The sequence below is a fragment of the Tinamus guttatus genome, unplaced genomic scaffold (genome assembly GCF_059628265.1).
Source record: "Tinamus guttatus ecotype Peru unplaced genomic scaffold, ASM5962826v1 Tinamus_guttatus_pri_ptg000240l, whole genome shotgun sequence".
Lineage (NCBI taxonomy): Eukaryota > Metazoa > Chordata > Aves > Tinamiformes > Tinamidae > Tinamus > Tinamus guttatus.
The window spans coordinates 6678142-6694053 of NW_028288774.1; the positions used below are offsets into that span (position 1 = coordinate 6678142).

General features: G+C 45.3%; 1 protein-coding gene across 1 annotated transcript in view; it reads right to left on the minus strand.

Moving 5' to 3' along the window:
* SCUBE2 (signal peptide, CUB domain and EGF like domain containing 2) overlaps window positions 1-11713 on the minus strand; it is a 34675-nt gene extending 22962 nt beyond the window's left edge. The window contains exons 1-4 of the mRNA XM_088525779.1: window positions 11608-11713; window positions 9251-9373; window positions 7790-7915; window positions 4953-5087 (exon numbers count right to left, since the gene is read on the minus strand). Coding sequence (XP_088381905.1) covers window positions 4953-5087; window positions 7790-7915; window positions 9251-9373; window positions 11608-11713 — 490 coding nt within the window. The remainder of the gene's footprint in view (window positions 1-4952; window positions 5088-7789; window positions 7916-9250; window positions 9374-11607) is intronic.
* Window positions 11714-15912: the final 4199 nt, after the last annotated feature.

The window sequence follows — 15912 nt, forward strand, 5'->3', positions numbered from 1 at the left end:
CCATCTGCATCTTCAGCATCTCTATGTGTAGGCAGCAGCCAGATAAAAACATGAATCCCATACAGACACAGCAAACAACCTGTTACTTCTGGGAAAGCTGTACGATGATGGGACAAAAAGCATTGGCTCAGAGACAGGTAACTTGAAAAGCCCAATCCTGCAAAGCCAGTACCCTCCCCAGCCTCATCGGCTCTGATCTTTTATATTCCAATGTGCTTTGATTACAGAATCGAAATAAATCCATTCTCATCCATTTTTCTCATTCAATAATCTCACTATTTATAAAATCTCCCAATTCCTTCTATGATAACTGCAAGGTGGCAGGCAGCTGGCAAGGTCCTTTTCCATAAAGTGAAGTTCTTAACTCTCTGCTTAAAGGAGCTGCCACCCAGCATGGGATGCCTAGAACAGAGGCTCAGAAATCATCCCCGTTTCAATTACTGGAGCTACAGAGCAGATGCCCCAGCAGTGACCAAGTGACTAGACAGACATGCAGGTTGTACCTATGTTGCATCTTATCTCTCTTTTGTTTGTACCACTACATTTTCTTTTTCTTTTTTCCTCCAGTTTCAACAAATACCTCTCGAAATAATCCTACTAGGGGTTATCACACATTTCTGTATTTCTGCATGCTTCCCTAGCTAGCTAGAATGCAATGCAAACTTGTGCACTACAGATACGCTCGGGTATATTGAGGGCACACCTTTACCATTAAATGCACCAAGACTGAACATTTGGCTTTTACAAGACAACATGTTACACCAAAACACTCTTTCTTCTTGGCAAGAACACTTGATGTGAGTGGACTCAGATGTGCTGTACTTAGGCTACGAGGGTTTAACCCATATAATGTCTGATACTGCCTTAACTGAATTAACTTTCACTCAGTTGGGCAGAAGTAGGATCAGATGGAGAATGAACACGGTCACCACTCTGCTAAAAACGGACCACACGAACAATTTCACATCCTACATGTTTTTAAAAAACATGCATAGTCCCTTTTGGAGCCCAATACTAACCGAAACAAAATGCTGTTTTGGCAAGCAGAGGTCAGCTCCTCACCATTATTCCGTGACACTTTGGCTCGGCCCTTGCTCTGCACACAGCTATTCTCACCGTCCCAAGCACGGGCTGCAACAGCACTCTCCCCATAGGAAGGGAGCCTTAAGCAACAAAGGAATGGAAGTTGCAGAGCCCGGATTATTCTGCTCTAGTGGCTTTTTGATTCCTTTCCCACAGTGGGAACTCTGTCGAGGACTCACAAGACAATGACACTTGAAATCCCACAGCACACAGGCACAGCCCGAGGAGCCCACATGAAAGCTGGATGCCATTATCGCGCTGTCAGTCAAAGAACAGGGCAAGCCATAAAGATCACAAATTAGCCTTATTAACTCCTGTGTTTTTGTGACATTTCTGCCTTAAACATGCAATACGATCTGGTCTGTTAATTCAAAGGTGTTAGGAAGTATTAAGAGAATTAGCAGCTTAGTTTCTGTTAACAAAGTTTTTTTTTTGTCTTTGTTGAGCTACCAAAAGGAAAACTGTTCAAAGCAGGTACTTTGGTAAAGTTCACTGACACCGCACAAACGGTTCAAATGCTGCATTGGGGATTGTTCAGTTTTGAGTGAGCAGGATTCAATCACTGCTCCACAGAAAGCTACAAATCCACTTTCAAAAATAGGGCCCATTGTAATAACAAAGCACACACTGCATTACAAGATACATGATGGAAAGCACCAAAACCTAGCTGACCAAAGAGAGAGCATTTGACAGAGAGAGGCATTGCAGGTTCTAACATTTCCTGAGGAGATGCTGCATGTTTCTAAAGGTAAGAGAAGATTCTTTTATTTCTTTCAGCCCCATTTTATAAGTTTGCTTTACAGAAATGTTGGGGCAACTGTAAATGCTGCAGGGCTGCAAACTTCTTCACGGACACAGAATCTCCCAGGTCACACTGTTCCAATGGCAGATTGTGGTCTTAACCCAAAGCACAAGTAAATGTTTTTTGGAAGCCAACAGACACACAACTTCTCAAGCTGGAGATCCTGCCCTGCTGAAACACAAGTCCCCTGAGAAGGACAAGTCTCTTGATGCATCTTTCCTGGCCAAGAGAGCAGAGCGCAGATGCTCTCTGGCCTAGCAATCCACTGAGAACATTAAAGCTCCAGTCAGGGCACCTCTGGATAGGTGCTCAGTAGGACAGAGGACGAGGACACGGGAGGACACCAGAGACTCTCAGAGGCGGCCCCTGCCAGCCCCAGGTCAAGGAGGACACAGTAAAGCCGGGCATCGCAGAAGCGCGGTAGCCTTTTTGCATGCTCTCTACAGCCCCCTGCAACATTTTTTGCAAAAAGCTTTCTGACTGCCACAGTTCATCACAGACACGAGTTCAATAGCAACAGCTGAGAGGGTGCCCTGTGTACCAGTCTGTGCAGCGATTTCAAGTGAGGCCTTCGTTTTGCAGGTCCAAATCACTCCCACCACCTCAGCCCAAAAAGTAAATAGCTATAACCCTGTGACATTTACCAGGAGAGAGTGGCAAGATTTGTCATGAATAGCAATAGCAGTTGCAAGATGTGGGGCATATTTAATAGTGAAAACTCTCATGTGTTCTTTTAAATTTTCATACTTTCTAACAGGCAGGAAGTTAAATAAACATGGATACAAGCTGCACATGCACAGCTGACCTGTCGGCAGGAGCAGCAACCTCCCATAATAAATCCTCACGTGTATAAATGAAGAAAAGCTAACGGAGAGCAGGCAGACAAGGAAAAATTAGGATTGTGCAAAAGACACGAAGACATGGAGTTCATGTGGTCTAAGCACATGAACTCTAGGCAGAACCATCAAACCTTTTTCAAGCATCTCTATGTTTTCGACCAACACAACCAAATTAAGATCAACTTTAATTATTAAACTCACCTCTGATAGCTACCTGATCTCGAGTCCGAGTCCCCTGCCACGGACCTGAAATGGGTGACCAGGAACCCAGAGGATACAAGCAAATGGACTTGGAAAGGTAGGTGAGCCTGAGACATGTGACACCAACCACCCGGATGAATACAGTTGCCTCAAGCCTCCACATTTTTCCTATCTCAACTCTGGCTCTGTAGATGAAGGCCAATATTTCAGACCACTAGGAAGGACCTCTCATCAAGCATGCCCTCTCAACACAGTTGGAAAATAAGGAAGGACATATTCCCTTACATTACAGATAACAAGTGTAACTGTGTAGTGATGGGTTGGATGTAGGTGCCAAATGCAGTTTAAATCAATGCTGTGAGGTCAGCAAAAGAGGACTAAAAAGGCTGTACTCTATGAGGGGCTTATACACTGCAGAGGAAGGAAGAGACCTAGAGATGAGCTGGAGAGGGGAGGAGACCAAAGTGAGAGGAGAGACAGAGCAATGAGATTTGGCTCAAAACAAACCTGTCTAACCAAGAGAAGAAAGGGAGCCCAGTTGAGTATGAGAAGAGTCATGGAAAAAGAACAGGAATAAGGTAAGAACCTTAAAAATAAAAACAACACTTCTGTGTTCTGGTATCAAGACAGACTTTTTTTTTTCCCCATAAAAATATCTTTTTATTTACTTCTTAGAAGAACATGCATTTTATTTCCCTCTTAATTTAGACTCTTTTTTTTTTTGGATAAATAAAAGCAAATGGATAAAACTCTCTTTTGCTCAAAAGCAGAACAGAGGTAGAAGCTCAAATAGACAATTTAGGAAACAAAAAGCAAATCAAAGAAATTCTTTTCTTCTCAAGTGAGAAGAGATACTAGAGTGTACGTAAGAAGAGGCAAAGGAAAAAGAATTGGAAGATTTCCTCTCATGGCATCAGACAAGACAAAGAGTTCGAGCAACCAACTTTTACCCTTAGAATCACCATCCACAAATGCACATAAACAAAACCTGCTGCTAGGAAGGAAGCATGAAAGGGAAAAGCATCGCCCCACCATTGCAGCCTGCTCACATATTGCCTCTCCTGCCTCAGCTCCTGCAGTATCAACCTGGCCTGACAGATCATGAAGTGTCAGAGCAGGTCCCCAGGCAATCAAACCCAGTACCAGAGAGGCTGAGAACACAAATTCTTAATTCAAACAAAAGATCAATTCAGACATGTCAGATGACAACCACTTTGGCACAGTCATCTCTGGATGGCCATATATGTCTCTAAATACCAATCTTTTTACCATGGGGATTTTTAAAATGAGATTTGTTTATTCACGCTCAGATTCCTCTTATAGTCATGCCAGCGATAAGCCTTAGATTAAAGAAAACTTTTCAGCTTTAAATACTTCTTCATATGATACTCACCATATAGTTCAATGGGCAACTCCCTGATCTGAGCAACCACTTTAAAGCATTCCCTAAGGGCCTCCAAAATAATTTTGTTCAACCCAATATCTAATTAGGCATCCAAAGCTCTCTGATCTCTCAAAGGTTGGTTCATAAAGACTTCACTCAAAACAAAGAACCAGATTTGAATACCCTTGGGGCTGACATATAATAAATCTCCTTACTGAAACCTAAATGGAGTACAGGGAGTCTAAAAGGTACCTGAAAGTACAGAAGGTTATTTCCCTGTCACTGAAGTCAATGGAAACAGTCAGAACTTCATTCTCTGAATCAGAAGTTAGCCAGCTACACAACAGAGCACATGAGTACACTGGGAGCACAGCAGCGCAGCTGTTAACGGAAGCACAACACTACAGACATTAGGGTGGGATCAAAGGGGCAGGAGGGATGTGAAGAGTTTTTCAAGTCACTTAGAAGATACAGACACATAGTTGCTTTTAAAATGAGGGAAGACTTCAAGATCCCTCCCCATCTGCGAATAACCTAAACTAAAAATACTTTTGAAGTTGCTTTAGAGATTTTTCAAGATTCTGTGGGAGGGGGGGGGGCGGGGGGAAGCCCTGCTTTGTGTCCAGAAGAAAGCAGCCCATACCTTCTGAGCGGTGAATGCAGGTGTGCTGGTTGTCACTGAGGAAGAACCCTTCCTTACAGCGGCATTCATAGCTCCCCACGGTGTTGACACAAACATGCTGGCAACCCCCGTTGTTGAACGTGCATTCATCTGTATCTGAGAGAAAGAGGGAGAGAGAGATCAGCTTTGTATCTGCCCCACCACAATGGAAGTCACCACCAACAAATTAACACCAAGCCCTCGCCCTGGCAGAGGCTGAACAACATGCAGGAGACCGATTTGCTCGGCACGTAGCCAGCCTGACAGACCAGACGTCCTGAGCCAGACTGCCCTTTTTTCTTTTTTTTTTTTAAACCACCTTTGGAAATGTATTTTTGTTGCTTCTCTTCCCCTCAGTCACAGGGCTCCAAGGAAATCTAGACAATTAACCAGGAAGGTGGAGAAATAACATGGAGGGAGCCAGACACAGCTGCCCTGGCTGCCCCCTCCACCTAGGGGAAGGTGCCATCCTTGCAGGGCACGTGGAGACTGCAGCCACCAGCCAGCAAGCACCTTCACACGCGGGCTCAGCAGCCCCACGCGGCTCTGGCAGGGCTCAGTGTCTCAGGGATACGCATTTGGGCTTCGGATCCATCGAGGCAACAAAAAGTGTTTTTTTGGGTAAGCTCTGAATTCTGAGGCTAAAATAGAACAAGAAAAATACCAACCTCAACATCAGTTTGGATTAAGTAAAAAACACTCATCTTCCTTCTGACTTTCACTGTAGATACAAAGACACACCACATCTGTTCTGATGCTTGGGTTGATTTATTATCTTCCTCCCTCAGCTCTAGCTCATCGCTACTTATGTTAAGGCTGCTGCTGTGCTGCTTAATTGTAGTCAAGGACAAAACCAGAAATGCTTGAAATAGTTTAAGTAGTGCTGATTTTGCAATATTCAGAACTTCACTAAAACCAGAGAATATAGGAAGTCTCTGCTTGCAATATAATCAAGAGAATGAAAAGCAGAAAAATTTCAGCTAAGCTTCTGAATGACACATTCATCCCAGTCTCTAGTTCTTCTGAATTTCATCCCTTAGTAATGGCAGATTTTTGTAACCTCTGCCAGCAAAGAATTTTCCTACCACAATTTTATGAAATGGCAATCTGAAAAGGAAGCAGAAATGCTTAGTACCTTAAAAGCACGATAAAAAACTGCTGAGGCAAAGAACTGGTCTCATTTGCAAGTTCAGATGGAATGCCACATTTGCTCTCTCTTCTGTTCATTGTTTCTGTGCTAATAGTACAGTGTTTTTAAGTTAATGCTTATGCAATTCTGGCATAAAACAGCTGTCAAAGAAAGAAAGAAAGAGAAAGAAAGAAAGAGAGAAAGCCTTTAGAGAAGCATAATGTAGCATTATAACAGATTTAATTTCTACTGAAGGCAATGAGTAAGCCAATTGGATGCAAAAGAACGTGACCTACCATAGCAACGAAAGGAGGACATATCTCCACCACAGAGAAGTGGAGTATTTGAGCTCTACAGTGATGTGAATGTGCAAACAATCATGAATAAACAGCCACCATAAGTCTTCAGTGCAACAGATCTGAACTCCAGCAGATGTTTCTGTCTTGCAGCCCTTGGAAAGCTTACAGAACACCATCTCTTTCCAACAAGTAATTGTCTATTTGGCTAAAACCCAGGCCCACAGCTGAGATCTTCAAAAATCAGGGTTAGAGGAGGGCAACCATGGTGTGAACAAAGTAAATAAACAGATTAAGAGAGGATGTGATCCAATTTGCTCTATGCCATAATATTTATTTAAAGTTTACATCACATCTCAAAATTAGCTGGTCAATGATAAAACTTCATTTTACTGTCAGCAACATTTTTATTTTTAAGTCTGTCATGCAATATTGAGCGGCTTCACAGGAACAGGACTAGGTTGTATCTGTATCTGACTGCAAACCATTCAGCAGAATTATGTTCTAGAGTAGCTACAGGATGGAAAGAGAACACAGCCTTGGGCGGCATTGCAAGAGGCTCATGTTTAGCCCTTCATGCTAACCTCAGCTGAACTCCACTGTATGTTTACACAAAGAAATACAAGATCCCTTTTCCAGGATTTTGAAGCATCAGCAGATATTTTGCTCATCTCTGGGCACTTTTTCTAGTGAAATACTTGATGACTTCACCCTCTCTTCCGCTTGTGCCATGGAACCTGCACCCTGCTGCACTAGGTGCTGGACAGTACCATCACGGTAAAGCCACAAGACCTTACTACCCATTTCTAAAGACTTACACCTGCTGGTCCACAAAAGGAAAGAAACTATCAATGCCTCAAAAATAAACACGCAAAAACAAGCAACAAACAAACAACCTCTGTCTCAGTCCCTTAGCACTTCCATGATGCTCTACCACACAAAGCTACTACACTACAAGTCTCATGTCCCTTCCTCACAGCTTACATCTCATGAAAAGTTCTCATACAATAGAAGTGAAAAGGCCACATGTTCTAGACCTGAAAGAAAAGATTTCTATGCTTAAAAACAAACCTGAGAGCTGACCTTAAAATTTGGAATGGAAAAATGCAATGATACCACATGTTCCTTTCTAGAAACATATTTAGCATAATAATAGGTAACGCTTTACACATTTTAATCTGAAACACTTAGCGGAAACTAGCACAATTACCCAGATGAAGAAAGAGATTCACTAAATAGTCACCCTGAGGTGGCACATCAGCACCTGAAATTCCTTAATTCCAGGGGTAACTTTCTTCTCTAGCTAAGCTGATTCAGCCCAGCCTTTTCCATGGATATGGTTAAAGGATGAAGTTAGCGTGCTTACTCACAGTGTTCATGAGCACGCTTCTTACCCAGGCAGTTGTGGCCATCGTGAGCCAACATGAAGCCATCGTAGCAAGTGCAGCGATAATTTCCAGGGATGTTGAAACACTCGTGCACGCAGCCGCCATTGAGATCGTTATCGCATTCATCAATGTCTACAGGATAAAGCAAAAGTCAATATGATGGATGCCTGCTCAAGCATTATGGACAGTTTGTGATGCAAAAAGGTAAATGTTAACAGCAACCGCTGTCTTAAACCATCATTGTCTTGCAAAAAGGCTATACTTGACATACTATTTGTTGAATGTTTCTAAAAAGTAAGAATTCCTTAAGATCCTCATTTAGCTCTATGTTACAATTTAGTCTTTCTAAAGCTGCAAAAACCTACAAACTAATTACTAGATCAAGTAATCTACTAGATGAAAACAATGCAGTTGGGTCTCCTCTGTTTTTGCAAAAGAGGAATCAATCAGGTGGTGAGACAAATATCTTGTTCAAAATCAGCCTAGGAAATCAATCATCTTCCATATTTTAAACCATTGCTTTTAAATTTCCTTCGTCTCAACAGAAACATTTCATGCCTTCACATGTAATATTGCATGCATTTTTAGTGATCCCATCTTGAAAATGCAGCCACGTGATGAAGAGGATTCAAACACACAAACAAACAAGAAGAGGGGCAAGAGGTGTTAATGAAAAAGCTCCTATATAAAGGCACACTACTCAATGGACAAATGTAAAGGGACACAATCAAAGGGTGATGTGGTAAAAGTATCACACAAGCAATTGATCTGTGGAACTCACTGCTGTGAGATATCACTCGTACCAAACACCTTCATTAAAAAAAAAAAAAAAAAAAAAAAAAGTCTACCTGGCTGGAAACTTCTGTGGTTACAGCATCACTCAATGGGCATACTGCAATATTTCTTTCTCCCTCCTCATTCAACTGATCAGATTTTGGTAAAAAACAAACAAACAAAACCTATAGCTGCTTTGATCTTGTAAACTATCCCGTGTTCCTTCAGCAAACAGTTACGTGTTGAGCAGCTACCAGCCCTGAACCTTTACTTATACCTGTTACACTTATGAAGGGGGAACTGGCAAGAGACGACACCAAGGACTATGGTAAACCATCAAGTCTCCTATTTCTGGGTACTAGTCCAACGATGTGCAATTAGATGTGGATGGACACACATCTGTTTTAATATAACTGGCCAAGCTAAGTATCCTTGGTGCTGACCAGGATTTTTCTAGCCCAGGAGCACATAGAACCTTCTCCCTCATTTATGGAAATGAGATTTTTTTTGTTGGAATCTGTGGCTGACATTTGTGTTCCGCTTAGAGAGCAAAAACTCTGCTTCTGTCTGGCAACTGCCCTCCACTTTGGCTTGCTCACTGCACCAGTCCTACAAAGCACTTGAGGACCTTTCAGGAAGAAAAGGACAGGCACAGCTCCTGGCAGAGGCAGTGTCATGCTTGCATCACTTTACCTTCACATTTCTTCCCTTCACCAGTGTAACCCACTTTGCACATGCACTTGTAGAGCTTCAGGGTGTTTTGGCAAATAGCATCTGGATGACAGTCATCAAGTCCAAGGGCACACTCATCCACATCTGTAGAAAGACACCAGACTCAGAAGGGACATCAGCCAGGGCAAAGCAGGGGTGCCTGGGCACATCGCTGACAAGGTGCTGCAAGGCCCTGCGTGCACGTGCATGCAGCGAGAAAGGTCTGTTAATCTTTATGGTTAACAAAAATAGTCATGGGAAAAGTTCTTGGACACAGCCATGATGTAAGGAAGCATCATCACTTTTAAACTGGCAAGGGAGTTTACAAAAATGTACTTTCATAATCACTACTTCTCCCAAACATGTTAAAAAATGACTTACCATTAAGCAGATGGTTAAATTATTAGTAATTCCTTTTCTTAATATTAAAATAGTATCAGATGAGCAACACTGCCAAAGCGGCTGGCCAGACACCACAACACACAGCATATTGAAGCAAAATATCCACTTGGAAACTCCAGAGTAGAGGAAAGGGGGAGAAAGAGAAACACCAAGAGGAGGAAGTCCTGGAAATGAAGAAGCAAAGACAGAAAAAGAAGAGGAGTTATAGGCAGCAGAAGACATCAGCAGGAGCTTCTCATAATGCAGAGGAGGACTCAGACACAGAAAGAGGAAGACTTCCAGTGACTGGTTAGGAGGAAGAGTTGCAGAAGAAACACCTGCATCAGTTTAAAAAAAGAAAAAAAAAAGCTAAAATGACAAAATGAAATGAAGAGGTATCAGCAGAAAGTGACTCCTGGAATAGTCAACATTTTTATTTTATTCTATTTATTTATTTATTTGGTGAGATCACTTTCTAACTGGGAATTTCAGCCAGCATCTCTCCCACTTACAATCACAGCATTCATCTCTTTTTCCATCTGCAATCACAAAACCCGCCTGTAGGTACCGTACTGGTTGCCAGCTCGGAAAGTATTCAGGTAGTTTGAACTCCTCATGGGGCTTGGCAGCAGGCAGCGCGGCAGCAAGCCAGTGTTATATAAGCAGTGGCACTTTCCTGATGCTCAGGTGCCTGCAGAAGTGATAACTGTGATGGGGGCCTCTCAGAAAGGCAAAAACCACCTGGCAGAATGTGCCTCTAGCGAGAAAAGATGAGCATTAGAAGGAGCAGCGAGCTGAGGGGACATCACATGGGGAGGGTGGAGGGAATTGCTGAGGGGTCTCCAGCCAGCAGGATTCAGGAGAACGGTGCAGGAGGGAAGAATAGATAAGGAAGAAAGGAACTGTTACGTGGGAGCTAGGTGAAAAGCAGCACTAACTGCATGCACGCAGCTTCCGCAGCCTTGCAGAGCGATCTCCCCTCCACAGCCTGGGGAGAGGGGATGCACCTGCCTGCAGCGAGGCAGCTCCCAGGCAAGGACATCGGGAAGGGGGCTCTGCCAGGGCCACGCACAGCGCAAAGGCATCGTCTCGGTCTGGCACGGCACCTGTTCTGCAGCTGCAACTTACTTTTTACATGAAATCCTTGTGATCCACAGCACGTCGCAAAGGACACCGAAAAGCAGCATTAACGCGTACAGCAGCGTACACTAGGGCACGCAGAGAAGAGAAAAACGCCCCCACAGGGACAGTAGCCTGAGCTGAGGAGTTACCCTAGGAAAGGGAGACCGCGAGCAAATATCGCAGTCTTAAACTTGGCAGAGAGGTGGATGCGGAGGAGGCTGCAGAAAGAGTTACTGGGTTTATTCCTCAGCGACCGAACGCAGATTAAGCCCTGATATACGCAGAGTTTGTGTCCCCGCTGCTTCTGCAGAGATGAGACGTTAACCAGCTGCCCTGCCCCGGGCTCAACCCGCTCCGGGGCGGCCCCAGGTAGGAGCCGAAGTGCCCGCAGCCGCCTCGGCAGGCATCCCCCGCCCCCGGCTAACGGCCGCTGCTCCCCAACGGCCGCCACCCCGCCTGCAGCTCCCCCTCTTCCAACGGCCGCTGCTCCTCAACGGCCGCCACCCCGCCTGCAGCTCCCCCTCTTCCAACGGCCGCCGCGTTCCAACGGCCGCCGCCCCGGCCGCAGCTCCCCGAGCTGCAAGGGCCGCCCGCGCGCCCGCAGCTGCTCCCCAGCGGCCGCCACGGAGCCCAGGGCGCCCCGCGCGCAGCGGCCGCGCCGCCCCCAGCCCGCCCGGGTGCCGCCGCCGCGGCGCCTCGGGAGCCGCCCGCGCGCAGACGCCCGCAGCGCCGGGCACCCCGCGCCGCCGAGCGCCGCTCCGGCCGCGGCTCCGCGAGCGCGGCCGCTGTCCAGGGCTGAAGGGGCGGCCCGCGGTCACGCACTCCCTCTCACTCACCGGCGAGGGGCAGGGCGGCAGCGGCGGCGCCCGGCGCGGGCAGCAGCAGGAGCAGCAGCGGCAGCGCCCGCGCCCCCGCCGCAGCGCGGCGGCCGCCGGACCCCATGGCTGGCGCTGCGGCGGTGGCGGCGGCGGCCGCCGCCGGGCGGGAGGAGGCGGCGGAGGGAGGTGTCTGCGGGCGCCCGGCCCGCCTCGCACTGACAGCGGGGCCCGCGCGGGCCGCACCGCCTCCCCGGGCCCGCCCGCCCGCGCCCCCCGCGGAGCCCCCGCCCCGCTCCCGGCGCGGCGCACATGAAAGCGGCCGCGCAGCGCCGGGCGCCGGCACCTGCGCCGCCCCGCGCCGAGCGCGCGGCAAGTGCGTCTGAAGCGGCCGCCCCCGGGGCGCGACAGGCCCCGCGGAGCCCCGGGAGCAGCGCAGCCCGCCCGCCCCGCGGCGCCCGAGGGGGGCAGCCCCGCGCCCGCAGGTAAAGGGGGCCCCGCGGCAAGCGCCGCACCAAGGAGCGCCGGGCAGCGCGCACTGCTCAGCTCCGGAGCTCCCTCCCTTCCCCCCTGCCCCCCGTGCCTTCTTCTCGCTTTTGTTTTGCTCTGTGAGAAATACCAAGCCGTTTCTGCTCCTCGAAGGGGTTTATACACATTAGTAAATCTTCAGAGTGAAACTTTCCCCTCAGCCTTTGTCTTCATTGCCTTAATGGCAGCTATAAATTACCGCTTTCCTTTCTCACTGGAGCATCAGGCTTCATTGCTTTTGAAATGATCAAAGTTATTCTTCCTTTAAAATCCAGTGAGAAACTGCCTATTGTGGGGCAGGGACATTTTCTGCCCAAGTCAAACTCCTCCATAAATGCATAAAGCTGCTCCCTGAACACTCCTCAGCATGGCACCCCAGGCCCAGGCTCCTCTTGCCACAAGAAAGTAATCAAAAATTAACACTTCAATCATTTCTATGATTTTGTGACTAAACAACCACAGCTACAGTGGAAATTCTCCCATCCACAGCGCTTTCCACTGCTGGACATCAGGGTGTCCTTACAAACAACTGTTCTAAATCACCAGAGGAGCAGTTACCCATCAAAGCTCATAACTATGAACTATCTGAAAAGCTGTTTAATATTTCTGGCACTTTCCATTCAAGATTTCTTGGAAGGAACTCAACCAACATTACTTTGATTAAAATTTCTATTGCTATCAGATACAACAACAGATAAAATCCCCTCAAAAAAAAATAAAAAAGGCAAGAAACTAGTACAAGTCACTTACCTGATTCACCAATGATTTCTATAACACAGTAAGAGCAAAGGTTTGTAAAACACAGCACAAAGCTTGTTTAAAAGCTGGAAGCTGCCAACTTTTCACTACCACCAGTGCCACTAGCATCTTATTTGGAAATGCCTGAGCTGGATCAAAAGATCTCAATAGGCAGCTCTGAAAATAAACAGGACAAATATCAAATATTAAATTTATGTTAGTTAATGAATTTTTTCCCGATACATAAGTCTTAGAGTGCTTTGTGAAGGTTAAGTATTGGATGCTAAATTTTAGTTTTGATTATGATGAGGAATTGCCATTAACATCTCTCCCTACAGACAGAAAACAGATAGAGCTTAGACTTGAGTGCAGACATCTTTTGACAGCGTTCTTTAATGGGACTATTTCTATGAAACTGCAGTCACAGTCAGACATGAAGAACAGAGCACAAAGGTCAGTACTGGTACTAGGATCTCGATGCTTGTACAGCGAAGCTAAAGTGGTTGAAGCTGTGCCTTAGAAAAAAAAACTATGATTAAAAAAAAACCCCAAACCCATAGGCAGTCCAGCAAGAAGTCACATAATTTTATTGAGAGGGGAACAGCTTACAGTACTGTAAGCTTGTACAGCTTACGAACCTTTGCAAGCAGTATATGTAAGCAAGATACCCACACAATTATACATACTGACCCCTCCTCCCCAAAACAAAAATAGAAAAAAAAGAAAGCAAAAACACAATAGAGAGTTTTACTTATAGTACTATACAACTTAAGTCTTGGACTGCAAGGGATGCTTTATGCTCTGTATCCCGTGTTAAATTTTGTAACTATAAACAAACATTTAGATGAGGAAATCTACATTGCTATTTCATTCCTACTTGAATCTTGTGAGATCTAGTGGGTCTGCAAGGCTGAGTAACAGGGCACCACACTGACCCAAAATGTAATACAACTGAGGAGACACAAGTGTTTGTGACAGAAGCCAAAACCTCAGCAGTGGCAGAAAACAAAACCAACCAACTAACCAAAAATAGCAGTACTAAGAAAGGGAAAAGAGAAAGGAAAAGACAGAAAAGTGAAAGAATACTTTAGCATGCCTATCAAGTCTTGAACATTGCTTTTCTCTGAGATGAATCACTCTGATCTTAGTATCCAAGAGGCTAATCAGATTGTGGGGATCAACACAAAATAACACAGCTTTAGCAATCAGCATTAAATTTGGCAATTTAACAGTTGCTTTCAGTGGGAGCAGGACCAGCACAAGCATATGGCTTATCTCAAGCACAGATGTGATCTTGAGTAATTTTTCCACAAGAACCTCTCATGTAATTTATACTCCTTGTTTAAGTCTTTCTACGCCACTGGCAGAAAATCTTTTCTGAAATAAACATCACATTCCTTGACTATATTTTAAATGTGGTTGGATCTTTATCTTGGAATACCACTGTCACTGAACTGAGCTAAGAACTTTGTTTATTTCAGGGCTGAATATAAAATGTTTCATGAATGAATATACATTTTTGAGTTAATAGAAACGCTCCCCCCGCCATAAAACTTTTTAGACAGAGCCTGAGGTGATGCAGCAATCTGAGATCTAGGCTTCTCTAATAAAAAGAACTTTTCAGTCACCAGTTATAAGTACCTTTCTAGACACTGTGTGCTGAGACCAGTCAATAGACAAATGTTAGCCTGACTTGTGCTCAAATTGTGCTCACTGAGGCTAATAAACATTATCATTTATCAAATTACCTCAGACCTGACATATGGAAGAACGCTGTGAAGCCAGCAGTTGCTTAACACACTTTACTTACCAAGACCTGTTTTTTTCTTTGCTCCTTCCACTTGCAGGAAATTACAAAGATTCGAGACCATCAGTGACAAAATAAATGCTTTTCGGAAATCACATTTACCTCAGCTTCATCCACATCTCGATGATGCCCACCAGCCATCCTTGGAGAGCCCTTGCAGTAGAGCTACGATGAGCAGACCTAATAAAACCAGAAAAGGAAAAAGACGGCCTGTTCCCTAGAGATCCCAGCTTGGCGTTTTGCACGAGCGCCGCACACCTGGCAGCGGGCATCAAGGCGACCCCTTCACAAGGCCCAGTCTGGCCAAGCCTCAGGTCAACAGCGCCATCTAGGCCGAGCGCGGCGGGCGGGGGCCCGGGCCGCAGGGCGCCCGCTCCGCTCCGCACGAGGGGAACAGGAGCCGGGAAAATAACCCTCCAACACAGACCAGGGCAGAGGAGACTGAAAATATCTCTGTGTAATCAAACTCCTTGCTATTTTTCCCCCTTTTTTAATAAAACATCCAGTGATGATCTCAGACAGATTGACACCAGGTAAACCCCAGCAATCTCAGGCTAGCCCTAACTTGATCGCTGCTCCTATGCGGAGAAAATTGTTTTGTATTCATCAGCCTCAGAACAAAAATTGTCAGAGCCACTGCTCAAAAGCAGGTCAGAATAAGCTAGTGTCTCTGGCTACAGCTAGAGACAGAGACTGCTTGGAACAATGGTATGCTGGGCAGGGAGAGGGGCCCACTGAGCAGATGCATAGAGAACAAAAAACATAGAAAGTAAAAAAAAAAAAATAGTTTCTTGGATAGTTGGATCCCTTTGATCCATTCTGTAGAGATCGTTTTACTAAACATATCTACAAAGACATTTTTGCCTACCAATGTGAACTAGGGCTTATATTTCTAGCTATACATATTACCTCAAGTCAGAAGATGCAAAGGAGATGGGAAGAAATACGTTTATGATCATCCGATCCATCTGATGCCCATTCAAAATGCAAATGATATACTAACTTCAAAGCTACTCATCCACTAAACAAAAGGAGATACTTAAATCTATGAGTCAGGCTTCAAGAATGGATACTGTAAGGAAAAAATACCATATCCACAGCCAGGCCAAAAAAAAAAAAAAAAAGGTAATTAGTCCAATTACAGTTAGAGGCTTTTGAAAATAGCATATTAATGCTATTTCTCATATTAAAAGTTGTATTTTATTGCAATTCAGCACATGTACTATACCCAAGACTGTTCCATATGTCCAAGT